This window comes from Notolepis coatsorum (genome assembly GCF_963971535.1).
Source record: "Notolepis coatsorum genome assembly, chromosome: 3".
Taxonomy (NCBI): Eukaryota; Metazoa; Chordata; class Actinopteri; order Aulopiformes; family Paralepididae; genus Notolepis; species Notolepis coatsorum.
The window spans coordinates 173,899,568-173,914,258 of NC_140167.1; the positions used below are offsets into that span (position 1 = coordinate 173,899,568).

A 14,691-nucleotide genomic window follows, 5' to 3' on the forward strand; every position below is an offset into this window, starting at 1 on the left:
AGCCAAGCTGATAGCAATGCGGAGAGCTGGGCTCGAACCCAGCGTCTCCTGCATTGGTGGTGAGCGCCTTGCCCACTGCACCACCTAGCCGCACCAATACATTTTTTGTAATTCTTTTTGAGTTAATTTTCATACCGCGATAATTTGCTATGTAATTAATTAATCTAATTAACGCGATAAACTGACAGCCCTAAAATTTATCTTTACTTTACTTACTTAAATAGAGAATTATGAATTTAATATTAATTTAATTAATTGAATGTGCTGTGCTCTCCGTCTCAAGCCTAGTCTGCCATCGTCGACATGAGACAGAACCTCGCTGTATGCGAGCGGGTCAGACCTTGTTCAGGGAGCTGGTCTTGGCCTCGCGCTCCGAGCAGGAGGAGGGGGAGCGAGCGCGGGGGCTGGGCCACTCCTCACCGATCAGAGAGGTGCGCAGAGACACACTGTTCAACTGCTGTATGTGGAGGAAGAGGAGGAACTGCATGGTGTCCACACTCAGCTGGAGGAGAGCAGAGGCGAGAGGCTGCCGTTACATGCGCTGCAATTACATCGAGTCATTTAGCACTCGAGTGCTTCAGTAGTGCATAGTAGTATAGACATAGTAGGTAGCATAGTAGATAGTAGTATAGGCATAGTAACATAGTACATAGTAGATAGTAGTATAGACATAGTAGCAAAGTAGGTAGTACATTAATTTACATTTTACATTCAGCTGACGCTTTTATCCAAAGCGACTTACCGTACAAATTGTGAAACAACCAGGAGGGGTACACGGTAAACAAGGTCGTAATCGCACAATGAGCATTTTCCGGTTAAAACATGTGGAGTATGGGCGGCCGGGTAACGCAGCGGACTAAGCGTCTGTCTACCACCGCAGAGACAGTGGGATCGAATCCAACTGCCAGTGGTACCGGCTTGGTCGGGCGTCCGTGCTGACACAATTGGCAGTGTCAGTGGGTGGGAAGCCGGTGAGGGTGGGTCTTGGTCGTTGTAAAACAGAGACTCCTACAGTTCGGTCGGGGCGCCTGCACAGCGAGGGAAGGATCTGGGGGAGGTAGTGTGACCTTCCACACATTACACTCTCCCAGTGAGAGTCCGCGCTGCCAGGTGAAAAGAAGCAGTGGTAGTCTCCGCGCTCCCGGACCAAAGTGCGCAACGACCAGGGGATTGGGAATTGGCATAACGACTAACATTGGGATGGGAGAAAAGCGGAAAAAGGAGGGGGGAAAAGATTTTAAAAAATAAATAAAAAATACGTACACCTTAAATCAGACGAGGACTCTTAACACTTTGGCTGCCGGAAGACGTTTTTGGGCGTCCTTCCCCGCCATGCTCAAGTTGCCGAAGACGCCGTAACTCGTCTTTGATATCAATATTTCAAAAATCTGTGATCGAAATCATATTTTCTTTCCGGAGCCCTGAGATGTACTGGTGAGCTCCCATCAACTGTTTAACGGTTCGAGAGCGCCATCTGGTGGCCGATCGGCAGGGAGGGGCTCGCCAAACAGGAAGTGCTCATCCTATGTGCTCCGGGCACTCGCGATCGGTAGCCGGACTCCATCTCAACACACTGGATGATCAATCGCTCGCCCTAACTCAATAAACAACGTTATTTGGACGTATATAGTAGTATACAACCTGGAAATGGTTCTTCAGGATAAACATCCCATAATCGAAAACGGTCTACACCACGCTGATTGTCCAACGGCGCAAGGAAGATACGGTAAGATTCAGCGTTATTTTTGAACGTGTTCGATATAAACTGCTCTGATGAACATATGACCCACACTAGATGAATGATATAACGCTGCCCACGGAATTATAAACGATCCCCCGCCCATCCGGTCATCATCAGATCATATGTAGATCATTCTAGAAGTACGTCCAGTTGACATTTTTTATATCACGCCGATTGCCATCAAACTGTATTTCATCATCAATATAATGCATTTGGGGCTATAGATCACGTTCTGGAGAAAGCTGCAGAATGAGATGAAAACATACTTATACATTAGACCATATTTTACTATGAATATGTGAATGAAAAAGTTTAACGTTGCTACACAATGAACAATACATATAGGACTTTGAATGGGCCATAATAATGGCAATTTAGCAATAGAATTTAAAAAGTTATAGCCCTGCAAAGAAGGGGTACTTATCCATAGACAAATAGAGCTGGCAACCTATGGTATATCATGAATTTAGCCTTAGGCAATCAAAGTGTTAATTGGAGTTTTCTCAGCATTTAAAGTCAGTCATTTGGGATTTTGCTCCATTGCATGTCAAAAGAAACTCGTCTTAACAGGACCATACCAGTCTAATTTTGTCCACACAGACACACACAAGCGAATGAACAACACAATGGGATAGTATTAGAGCAGCTAATTCTCAGCCTTCTCTTTGACCCACGTTCTATCGTTTTTCCTCACCTTGCTCCTTTGGTGGTCCAGCTCTTTAGGGGAGGAGCACAGGGATAGCGACTCTGCCCACTCCAGCCTCTCCTCGGGGGTGTGGCCTATGAGGAGGTCAAAGGTCTCGAAGTAGAGCCACGCGAGGTCCTCCGGCAGCTGTAGCTTCTCACAGGCGATGTGTCTCCACATGACCCAGCCCAGCCTGGGGAAGCAGCCGTCCCGCGTGCGCACGTAGACCGCCATCTTACGCAGGTAGTGCAGGCCAAGCTGGGTGTGGGGAGCCACCTACCGGGTTCCCACAGACATTGCAAAATGAAATTCCAAGGACTTTTAAGTACTTTTCCAAGCACTATTTTTCAATGATGTCACTCGAAGGATACAATTCACTTTTAAATGCTGTTTTTTTAAGCATCTTCTTGGCCTGCTTGCCAGCTAGAGCATCACATGCAAAGAAATGAGGAAAAGCAGTTGGAGCGAGACAGCGACTCGTCAGATAGGTTTTTAAAACGGAACAAAATATTGATTTCTTGATTCAGAACAATTTGATCATGGATGAACAAAACATTCAATGTGAATGGTTGATTTGAATTGCAAGTACTTTTTAAGCACCTTGTAAAAAAATTGCTATTTTCAAAGTATTTCAGAGCTAGACTTCTTTTTGTAAAAAAAAATCAAGCACTTTAAGCACTTCATGGACCTTGTGCGAACCCTGCACCTAGGACCGTTATACCAGCGTTATCTAGCAATACTCAAAATAGTTCAGAAATAGAAAAGAAAACACAGATAAACAAATACAGAACTGAGCAACTATAGATAGTTGCTCTCAGGGAATGTTATGAAATATTAAAAACGAAAGATTATCGTCGTCTTGTTTTTTTAACCTTTATCGAATCAAACGATTATGCTACAAAGTCGGTGCGCCAGAGATATCAACCAGAGTGCTGGATGTTCACCTGCAGCGCTCCCAGGAGGAAGGGCTCCATGCGGGGCCATATGCTCACAGCGGCCCCTGCCTCCATGTCTGAGGGAGAAGCACACAGGAAGACCAGGACTGGGTGTTAATCTTCCAAGTTGTGAAGAGCAATGTTAGAATATAATGCATGAAACGAGGAATGTCACCCATTTTAATAATTCACACACGTTTCTTCCCGTGTCCCAGGACAGTATTCAGTCAGTATTTATGAACATGCACCACTCTCAAATCAGCTATTTAGTGATGTAACTGGGATTTAAAGCAATTTGCACTCAATACATGAAGACATTGAGAACCATATGCTGCTATCCACCGGGCACTTTACAATTACGTGAAATATTTAATTTAATGATTTTTATACCCAGTCTTTATTTTTTTAACTACATGTTTACACTGCTGTTTTTAACTGTGTCCTGTGTTTTTATAATGTATTTTATACACCATTAGAGTGGCAAGTACATTTATTTAGTATACTATACAATGACAAATAAAGGCCGATTCTGATTTTAAAATCAGGGGGCTTACCCAATACCCATAGACGATGAAACATGTGCATTATGCGTCAAAGAAATGAATGGCGCTAATACACATTTGCGTTAACACGTTATTAACTTTGACAGCCCTAATATACATATGCATAACATACAAACTGTACACACATTTATCTGTATATATATTATATATCCATACCTACCCGTATTATTTAAACAACTGGCTAGTATGGATTACTAATAGGGATGTCCGATATTATCGGCCGATATCGGCAGTAAAATGTGATATCGGAAAATATCGGTATCGGTTTAAAAACAAAAAAAAACAATAACAATATTTGTTATATATATATCCAGTGAAATGATTGGTTACCTGAAATTATTCAGTTTTTTGGACGGGGAAACCCTGCATATATCGGTATCGGTTGATATCGGTTGATATCGGTATCGGAAATTAAGAGTTGGACAATATCGGAATATCGGTATCGGTAAAAAAGCCAATATCGAGCATCCCTAATTACTAACATTGTGTATTCATACTCATACCACTGTATGTAATAGTGTACATTAGCTTAGCACACATAATACTAAGTAGCTTCATCATATATACTCCACATATTCACATTATACTGTATACTGCAGTGCACTTTACTGCTCCTTTGCGCTCTGGTTAGCTGCCAACTTCATTTCGTTGTACTCTGTGCCTGTACTTGTACAATGACAATAGATTGAATCTGAGATCATCTTATTAGAGTGTTAGAGCTCTAACTAAGTTAGAGCCCCATTCATTGTCTATGGAGCAGCCCCTGATTTGACATCCCAGTGACATCACTGATTGGAGGGTTTGTTTGTTTGTTTGTTTGTTTGTTTATTAACACAGTTAAACAGAAGTAAAAACAATACATAATAAGTTATAACGATTGTGAAGGAGAAGTTAGAAGCCTAGAGGCGTATCAAGAACTTCCCCTGTTTTATAAAATCAAACATACAAAAATACAAAAATATGCATATTATAAAATACCAGAATACATTAAAAAGATTTGTGTTAATACAAACATACATACACACAGTACATACATGCATATACTGTGTACATAATAATATATAACAACCCACCCACCTGCCTACAAACCTACCCACCCACATAACCAAATGCATACCTACATGTATGACCCATTATCTATCTACTACTTTTGGATGAGAATTTTGAGCAAATTGTAGTTTGCTTTAAAAATAAGCAGAGATGGAGATTTCCTCAGCATAGGATCAGCTGCATTCCAAAGGGTTCTCCCTCTGTTCTCTCTAGCTTTAGGAGAGAGTGATGTTCATAAATACAGTAGCACTACAGATGTTTGGAGGGATGTGAAGGTATGTATGATACTATGAATGAATGTTTGTAGGTATGATAATATGTAATAATTAATTATATGAAATGAATGATGGGGGGGGGGGGGGTGCAGTTCTCAGTCCAATCCGAAGGGAAATGGTGAATGTGTAGTGTCTGTGTGAGCCGCTCCGTCACAAATACTGTTGTATGCACTCTCACTTGTACACACAAATCCCCATTTTCATATATGTACATAGTGTTATATCTCTTACTTGTGTTATTCCATGTTTATTTACTTTTTTTATCTTACTTGGTGTACCATTATATGACTAGTACTCCAATGCATCTAGTGCTGTTCCTACTGTACCGTTGACCATACATGATTAATAAAAGAAACGTGAAACTTGAACTTGAAGATTGAGGACCCGATCATTATACCAGATAGAGAAACAATACGATTGTTGTCCGAAGACTGTACAAATCGATAACATTGGCTAGCTATTCACACATTACTTTATTGTATATGTAGTGGTAAACAACTAAACATGCTTCCCAAAGCAATTGGTTTTGATAGTCTATCAGTGAGCTGGATGCAATCCTACCTGGAGGGGAGAGAACAGATGGTGGAGGTAAACGGTACCCTATCCCCCCCCCCCCCCCTCACAGTGAGCTGTGGTGTTCCACAAGGAAGCATACTAGGTCCGCTACTGTTCCTAATTTATGCAAATGACATGTCGTCAGCTTGTGACTGCAACTTGTTCCTGTTTGCGGACGACTCAGCCCTGCTGGTCTCTGACAAGAACAAGTTACAGGTTGAAAAAACCCTCAGCTCAGAACTAGGCAAAATCTGCATATGGCTCGCTGATAAGTAACAAACTATCATTACACATGGGCAAAACAGCGTCCATTCTCTTCAGTTCAATTAACAAACTCAGCAAGACCGACGGCTTCTCAGTTACAGTGGGTGACAATATTGTCACAAGGAAAGAAGATATTACCTACCTGGGTTCCATCCTAGAGGCAAATCTTTCCTGTGACAAAATGGCATCCAATGTAATAAAAAAAGTCAACCAACGAACTCGATTCTTGTACCGGATCTCCTCACTGGTAAACAAGAATACCCTGAAGACTCTGGCAGGAGCACTCATTCAAGGGTACTACGACTATGCTTGCACCTCATGGTACCAAAGCACCTCAAAGGCGCTAAAAACAAAATTACAAACATCTCAAAACAAACTGGTCAGACTACTGCTTGACCTTACTTCTAGAACCCACCTCACCCCTGCCCACTTTGACAACCTAGGATGGCTTAGAGTAGACGACAGAGTACAGCAACTTGCAATGGGCCTGGTCTACAAGATACACTACACGACCAAGGTACCCATGTACATGTCAAAATACTTCCCAAAGGTCAGTGAATACCACGATCACAACACCAGAGGGAGCTCCACAAATCATGTTAAACCCAGATTCGGCTCAAACAAGGGACTAAACACGTTTCGCAATTATGCCACATCAATGTGGAACGCCCTACCCAAAGCTGTAAAGGAATGTGAATCACTACCCACTTTCAAAAACACTCTCAAAAAACACCTAAGGGAGACTGCAACTCGAAACTGGCCCCTGTAAATGTCCGAACACAACCCCCCCAATGTACAGTAAATTACCAAGTATGGTCTTGTCAATATTCAAATGTACAGGTTTGTTTGTACAGTTGTACAGTGTCCCCCACCCACCCCTCCTACCCAACCTCCCCCCCCCACTCCTACCCAACCCCCCCCCCCGCCCACCCACCCACCCAACCACCTCCAATGTACAGTCCCCCCCACCCCCACCTACCCAATGTATATACTCTTTTTTCTGAACTCTTTTTGTATCACAAACAGTACTGTATTTGGTATGTCATAAATGTATAGATGTAGCAGTAGCCTACTGTCTATCTGTATGTCATGTATGTGAATGAATGAATGAATGAAAACTTTATTTAACAGATTGCAGAATGGGTACAATACAGTACGGCTCAATACATACAATTGTTAAGGGGATGCAGACCTGAGAAAGACGTTTGTCTTGTTTCCATCAGGGTCCCCCATTTTCAATTCATATAGACATATATGACATACATGACATACAGATAGTCAGTACTGCTACATCTATACATTTATGACATACCAGATTTGCAAATACAGTACTGTTTGTGATACAGAAGGAGTCAAGAAAAGGGAGTATATACATTTGACGTAGAAAACTGTACATTGGAGGAGGTTGGGTGGGGGGGGTTGGGTACATTGGGATATTGACAACCATACTGGGTAATTTACATTGGAGGTGGTTGGGGGGGGGGGGGGGGGGCCGGGGGGCACACTGTATAAACAAGTAACACTGTACATTGAGGGGGGGGGGGGTTGGGTTAGGATATTTACAGGGGCCAGTGTTGAATTGCAGTCTCCCGTAGGTGTCTCTTGATAGAGGTTTTGAAAGTGGGTAGTGATCCACATTCCTTTACAGCTTTGGGTAGGGCGTTCCACATTGATGTGGCATAATTGCGAAACGTGTTTAGTCCCTTATTTGAGCCGAATCTGGGTTTAACATGATTTGTGGAGCTCCCTCTGGTGTTGTGATCGTGGTATTCACTGACCTTTGGGAAGTATTTTGACATGTACATGGGTACCTTGGTCGTGTAGTGTATCTTGTAGACCAGGCCCATTGCAAGTTGCTGTACTCTGTCATCTACTCTAAGCCATCCTAGGTTGTCAAAGTGGGCAGGGGTGAGGTGGGTTCTAGGAGTAAGGTCAAGCAGTAGTCTGACCAGTTTGTTTTGAGATGTTTGTAATTTTGTTTTTAGCGCCTTTGAGGTGCTTTGGTACCATGAGGTGCAAGCATAGTCGTAGTACCCCTGAATGAGTGCTCCTGCCAGAGTCTTCAGGGTATTCTTGTTTACCAGAGAGGAGATCCGGTACAAGAATCGAGTTCGTTGGTTGACTTTTTTTATTACATTGGATGCCATTTTGTCACAGGAGAGATTAGCCTCTAGGATGGAACCCAGGTAGGTAATTTCATCTTTCCTTGTGACAGTATTGTCACCCACTGTAACTGAGAAGCCGTCGGTCTTGCTGAGTTTGTTATTTGAACCGAAGAGAATGGACTCTGTTTTGCCCATGTGTAATGATAGTTTGTTATCAGCGAGCCATATGCAGATTCTGCCTAGTTCCGAGCTGAGGGTTTTTTCAACCTGTAACTTGTTCTTGTCAGAGACCAGCAGGGCTGAGTCGTCCGCAAACAGGAACAAGTTGCAGTCACAAGCTGACGACATGTCATTTGCATAAATTAGGAACAGTAGCGGTCCTATGTCATATATGTTACGATGAATTGAAAATGGGGGACCCTGATGTAAACAAGACGAAAGTCTTTCTCTGGTCTGCATCCCCTTAACAATTGTATCATGTATTGAGCTGTACTGTACTGTACCCATTCTGCAATCTGTTAATAAAGTTTGCAATCAATCAATCAAACCCACACGGAGAACAAGACCCATGGCATATCGGACAGTAAGGTTTTTGATTGATTGGAATTTGTATTTAACAGATTGCAGAATGGGTACAATACAGTACGGCTCAATACACACAATTGTTAAGGGGATGCAGACCAGAGAAAGACTTTCGTCTTGTTTACATCAGGGTCCCCCATTTTCAATTCATCATGAATGAATAGGTTGCTCTATCCCCTTTCGATTGCTCAAACAATACTTGGAATGCTCATCGTCGTCATCATCAGCGCATAGCAACATAACGTAGCGTTATCTTCACAGTCAACAGCAATGTGATGATAACACTGTTATTCCTGACAGCTGGAACTGTAACCAAGCACCGGTTTAGGCTTAGCTAACTAACGTTAATTAGCTAACGGTTAGCTATTGTTAGCTAGGTTAGCTAGAGTCCGTGAGACTGCTTCCTGTGGTCTTGCGTTACCTTTAAGTTGCTACTGTTCTCCTTCTTCGAGCAAATCCTCACCGTTCCGCCTCAATGTCCCAGAGAGAGAGAAATGGATAGTCTTTCATACGTGAGAGTGAACGAGGAAGCACACAGACCTGCCAGGTGTACGTCGCTTTATCTTCGACGTGCTGCTCGGCGCCCTGGTTGTTGTGGAGACCATAGCTATATATCTATGGTGGAGACATCTTTGATTGAAGTTCCATCTGTTGCGCGCGACGGCGCGTGAGCTCCACTGGTGCAGTTTGTCAGCCAATAGGGGATATCTGCAGAGCCAAAGCCCAACCGAGTAACCGAGTACAAGCCCCGAAGCCCCGAAGCCCCGCCCAGACGTTGGGCTTACGGCTCTGCAGATATACCCTACTCCGCGCTGTCGGTCAACACAACTGGTGTCAGTTCAAACTTATGTTTGTTATAGAGATAGACAAATGTTGGTTTGATTGATTGATTGAAAAGTTTATTAACAGATTGCAGAATGGGTACAGTACAGTACAGCTCAATACATACAATTGTTAAGAGGATGCATGATGAATTGAAAATGGGGGACCCTGATGTAAACAAGACGAAAGTCTTTCTCTGGTCTGCATCCCCTTAACAATTGTATGTATTGAGCTGTACTGTACTGTACCCATTCTGCAATCTGTTAATAAACTTTTCAATCAATCATTCAATCAAACGGGCAACGGCTCAATACACACAATTGTTTAAGGGGATGCAGACCAGAGAAAGACTTTCGTCCTGTTTACATCAGGGTCCCCCATTTTGATCCCATTGTCGGTCGTGAGGAATGAGTGATAATCTGTGGAGACCTTAATACCAAAGTCAAAGTCGTTCCTTGACCTCTGACCTTAATATAACTAAATTAAAATGGGCTCAATATAACGAGTTATTATCATAACTCTAGTTATATGGTGTGTGTTAACGTGTCTTGCTTTGCCTATTGGACTGGACTGCTCCTTGTGCCCATTGGAGCTCACTGAATTCTACTCAATAGGGGTGTAACGGTACACAGAAGCTACGGTTCGGTACGTACCTCGGTTTTGGGGTCACGGTTTGAGTACAACAGGATCAGCCTATTGTAATGACCCTGCTGTTCATTCACTCATGGTTTTGTTTCAGGGACATCTGTAGTAAAGGGGAGGGGAGGAGATGGGGAGAAACAGCCCAGTGCAGAGTGCATGGTTAAGTTGCTCCGTCCGCTTGTCATCATGCCTTTAATGCTTGATGCCAAGCTTCAATGATTTATCTATCATCTGAATTTGGCAGTACAAGCTTAATATTCAACATTAAAGATCAAAGTAAGCCTCTACAGATATTGAGCATAATTTTGTAAAATGTGCAACCCATGTCCACCTAGTGTTGTATGGTCCCCCTTGAGACATATTCAACCCTAGTTCTACCGTGTCTATAGTCTCCCCTGAGACGTATTCAACCCTAGTTCCATCTCGTGTCATATAGTCCCGAGACGTATTCAACCCTAGTTCCATCTCGTGTCATATAGTCCCGAGACGTATTCAACTCTAGTTCCATCTCGTGTCGTATAGTCCCGAGACGTATTCAACCCTAGTTCCACCTAGTGTCATATAGTCCCCTTAGACGTATTCAACCCTAGTCATATAGTCCCCCCTGAGATGTATTCAACTCTAGTTCCACCTAGCATCATAGTCCCCCCTGAGATGTATTCAAACCTAGTTCCACCTAGTGTCGTAGTCGCCCGAGACGTATTCAACTCCACCTACTGTAGTGTCGTAGTTGCCCGAGACGTATTCAATTCTAGTTCCACCTAGTGTCGTAGTCGCCCGAGACGTATTCAATTCTAGTTCCACCTAGTGTTGTATAGTGCCATCTGAGACGTATTCAAGCCTAGTTCCACCTAGTGTCGTATAGTCCCATCCAAGACGTATTAGTCATATCATGGCAAAAGCTCAAATGTCTACCTAAATTGACCTGGGCGTAAAAGAAGGTAGGTTCCCAGACAAGAATACATTTACATTTAGTCATTTAGCTGACGCTTTTATCCAAAGCGACTTACAGGTTCTGTACGACAAGTCAGCAGGAAGGGTACGACTCTTACAACTGAGTAACAATGTTCATCAAACAGTGCTGAAACTTGGGTGCTGCAGTGATGAGTGCATAGTAGTAAAGACATATTAGTATAGTAGGAGGAGTGCATGATAGTATAAGACAGTAAGAGTGTTATTATAATTTTTTTAATTTCAGTTATTGATTGAAGAAGTGTGTTTTTAGTTGACGGCGAAAGATTGATCATGTTTCGGCTGTCCTAACTGTGGTGGGATGTTCGTTCCACCATTGTGGCCCACCCCGGAGCTCGGATAGGAGTGGGTCTGAGGCGGCCAGAAGATGTAGAGCGGAGGGGTCTTGAGGGTGTGTAGTTAGAGACCATTGACCGGAGGCAGGAGGGAGCCGTTCCCTTCGCTGCACGATATGCCAGGTCGAGGACCTTGAAGCAAATTCGTTGCGGCGATGGGGAGCCAGGTCCCTAAGAAGTGGGGTAACATGGGCTGACTTTGGTAAGTTGGAGATCAGACGGGCGGCTGCGTTCTGGGCAGACACAATAGCTATAATAATACAATAACACATCAACACAAGTACAAAAACATGGGTCCATGTCTCATTTTCAGGTGGTGGGAAGAGCAGTCAATGGTTCTGCCGTCTTTTGTACAGCTCTCCCACCAGGTTGGAGGGCCCTCTAGGTGACAGGCGGTAGCAGTACAGGAGGAGAAAATAACCCTGGTGGATGTCAGGCTGCAGATGGTTAACACATTGACTGCCAATCACGTTGTACGACGGGTTTGCTGGTCATGCGAATTCTGCCAAAGCACGGCGTACGACGTTATTGAGATCATATTTCATTTTTTCGCCATGTTATTCATAATTCCGCCACCCAGCCTCTGCTGAGACAGTGGGACTCTGCACAACAGTGCAACGCTTCAATACAGCCGCCTGGTGGATGATCGGGCGAGTTACAACCAGAAATGGATCTGGTGATCTCGGTGCATCTGGGAAATCCGTCCGGCAGTCACATATTGTTGCGGGACTCTAGACACACATCCGTGTATATGGATCGCTGCCATAACTCAATAATTGATATGATTTGGGCGTTTATTGCGCCACACAAACCGGAAATGGATCTAGTCGATCGACGTCAAATAAGTGGGATCTTTTTCCTCCAGTCTCATCGGTGAACGGTAAGAGGACAGTAACGTTATTTTCAAGGCGATTGTACATTTCTTTATTTACAAACCATCTGATCAATAAATCAACCCATACTACATAAAGCATTTACTGACGATCACGGAATTATAAACGACCCCCCCCCCCGTTCATCCGCGCATGATGAGTCATAACGTTTAGGATCATGTACAGTTGAAATTTTTAATATAGCGTGTATCGGCAATAAACAGCAGTTGATAATCTATATATGCGGTTATGCCTATAACTCACATTCTAGGAATTACTGCAGAAAACGATAAAAACATAATTATATTCTAGACGGTATTTTTGGAAGAATCTATTAATGAAAAAGCATAACGTTCCTACATCCTGAATGATAGATAATCGATGTTGAATGGGCCATAGTAATGTCAATTTAGCAATACAATTAAAAAAGTTATAGCCCTGCAAAGAAGGTGAACATCTCCATAGGCTTAGACTGGTGGCAGTGATCATACATTGATGGATAGAAGCGTGGCAGTCAATGTGTTAAGAATCTAACGCCGGGGAGCTCCAGTAGCTCACCACGTACCGCGAGTGCTATTTCAGCGCCGTGGACAACCGTGCTTGTCACGGATCTGGGGCTGAGCGAGTTCGAATCCCGGACTGCAGCCGTGCCTTTCCCAGAGTGTCTTCCCCCCCATCTGAACCCTTTCAGCCTGCTTCTGTCGGTCGAACTTGACCAAGTATAAATGCGATAAACGTATAAAAGAGCCAGGGAAATGGCCAAAGTTTAAAAAAAAAAAAAGAATCTAACGCCGTAGAAAACAGGTGAAACGGACAGCATGTCGATGTGAGACCTCCGCCCTGGATCGGTCTGCCATCATGAATGAATGAAAGAAAACTTTATTTAACAGATTGCAGAATGGGTACAATCAGAGCCATATAATAAGAGTTGTGACACTCTCATAGGCTTTCATTGTTATCGTGGAATGTGGAAGTGAAGCGCCTCATGGGCGGTCCGTAGTTCCAAGCAGTGAACGTTTTCCAGCCTTGAACGTCATTACTTTTCATTGTTTTCCGAGGGGCACTCGCTGGTAAGTAAGTTTACTTTACTTACTGCATTTTTTTTTACATTTTTAACGCATTAGCAGACCACTCATGGATTTAGTCAATAGTGGTATTTTATGTAGCCAGCTTTAGTTAATGTTTATCGTAAGTTAATAGCTTGTTAGATTCTAAATGCAGTTAGCTAACGTTACCATAACCAATGCATTGGCCTAACGTTACATTTACCTCAAATTATTTATATATACTTCGTTTATTCGATTTATTGTTAGTGAGCAACACATAGTTTCGACCGTATTAGCACATCTGATTACAATGCATAATAAGTTGCTCAACTAACATGGTTAGCTTGCATCTTGCAAAACAGATCTATATTTCTGATTTACAAAGCAGACCAAGAAATCTGGCAATGATAGACCAATGGTTTGAAACTACAGCTGCACTATAAGGTTTGTCAAGCCAATATATTATATATTAAATAAGTTAGCTGCCTGTTCACCCCAAATTCTTTCATTACCATCCCCTCTTGAAAATCCACCAAAATCTTTCAATGGACCAATTGAAACTTCATTGGATGAGAGGTTCTCCTTCTCTATGGAATCTGGTGGAATTGTAAACGTCTGTCCATGGACCAGGGCACTCCTCGGGTTCTTCACCAGATGTGGGACGTCTGGCAGGAAGTATAGCCTACTGTCTGGTCTTGCTGGATGTGGGACAGATGTTTTGTTGTGGTTCACTCCAAAGGTCCACTTCCACATTGCCAGATTAGGGCTGCCCATGTGTGTGGTGACGTTAATTACATGTAGCCCTATGAAAGCTGCTCTGTCAATAATGTCCAGGATGATTGCTTTATAAATTGCCCCATTAGTGGAATTGCCACTGTAGTGGTAAGCCACTACTTGTTTCCATCGTGTCGTGCTCCCTTGCCAACATAAAAAGACATGCATGTGTTGCCTCTCCTGTGTGGCCGGGTAACGTCACATTGACATCTCGTCCAGAGTCAGCACACACTCCCTCTCCATCTCTGTCAGGCCATCTACCTTCAGCATGTCAAACACCTCCCCTAATACTCATGGTTCCATCTTTATATGGATATGTGTGGTCATTGGCCACTGCATGAACATGTGCTGGAGGTTTTGGGCTGGCTCTCACAGCGGGACTATTCCTCCTCTTGGGCTTAGGGCGATGCACAAATATGGTTGGAACAGCATCAGCCTTCAATTTTAGTTGGCCCTTTTAGTTTGCTGTGAAT

At 43.2% G+C, this 14,691-nt stretch overlaps 1 protein-coding gene across 1 annotated transcript in view; it reads right to left on the reverse strand.

The window, feature by feature from the left end:
- The window catches only part of LOC311226063 (TBCC domain-containing protein 1-like), a gene marked incomplete at its 3' end in the record, with an annotated part of 45,240 nt that extends 35,820 nt beyond the window's left edge, over positions 1-9,420 (reverse strand). The window contains exons 1-4 of the mRNA XM_084311440.1: positions 9,177-9,420; positions 3,371-3,438; positions 2,436-2,702; positions 341-502 (exon numbers count right to left, since the gene is read on the reverse strand). Coding sequence (XP_084167566.1) covers positions 341-502; positions 2,436-2,702; positions 3,371-3,436 — 495 coding nt within the window. The 5' untranslated portion in view covers positions 3,437-3,438; positions 9,177-9,420. The remainder of the gene's footprint in view (positions 1-340; positions 503-2,435; positions 2,703-3,370; positions 3,439-9,176) is intronic.
- Between the last annotated feature and the right edge of the window lie 5,271 nt (positions 9,421-14,691).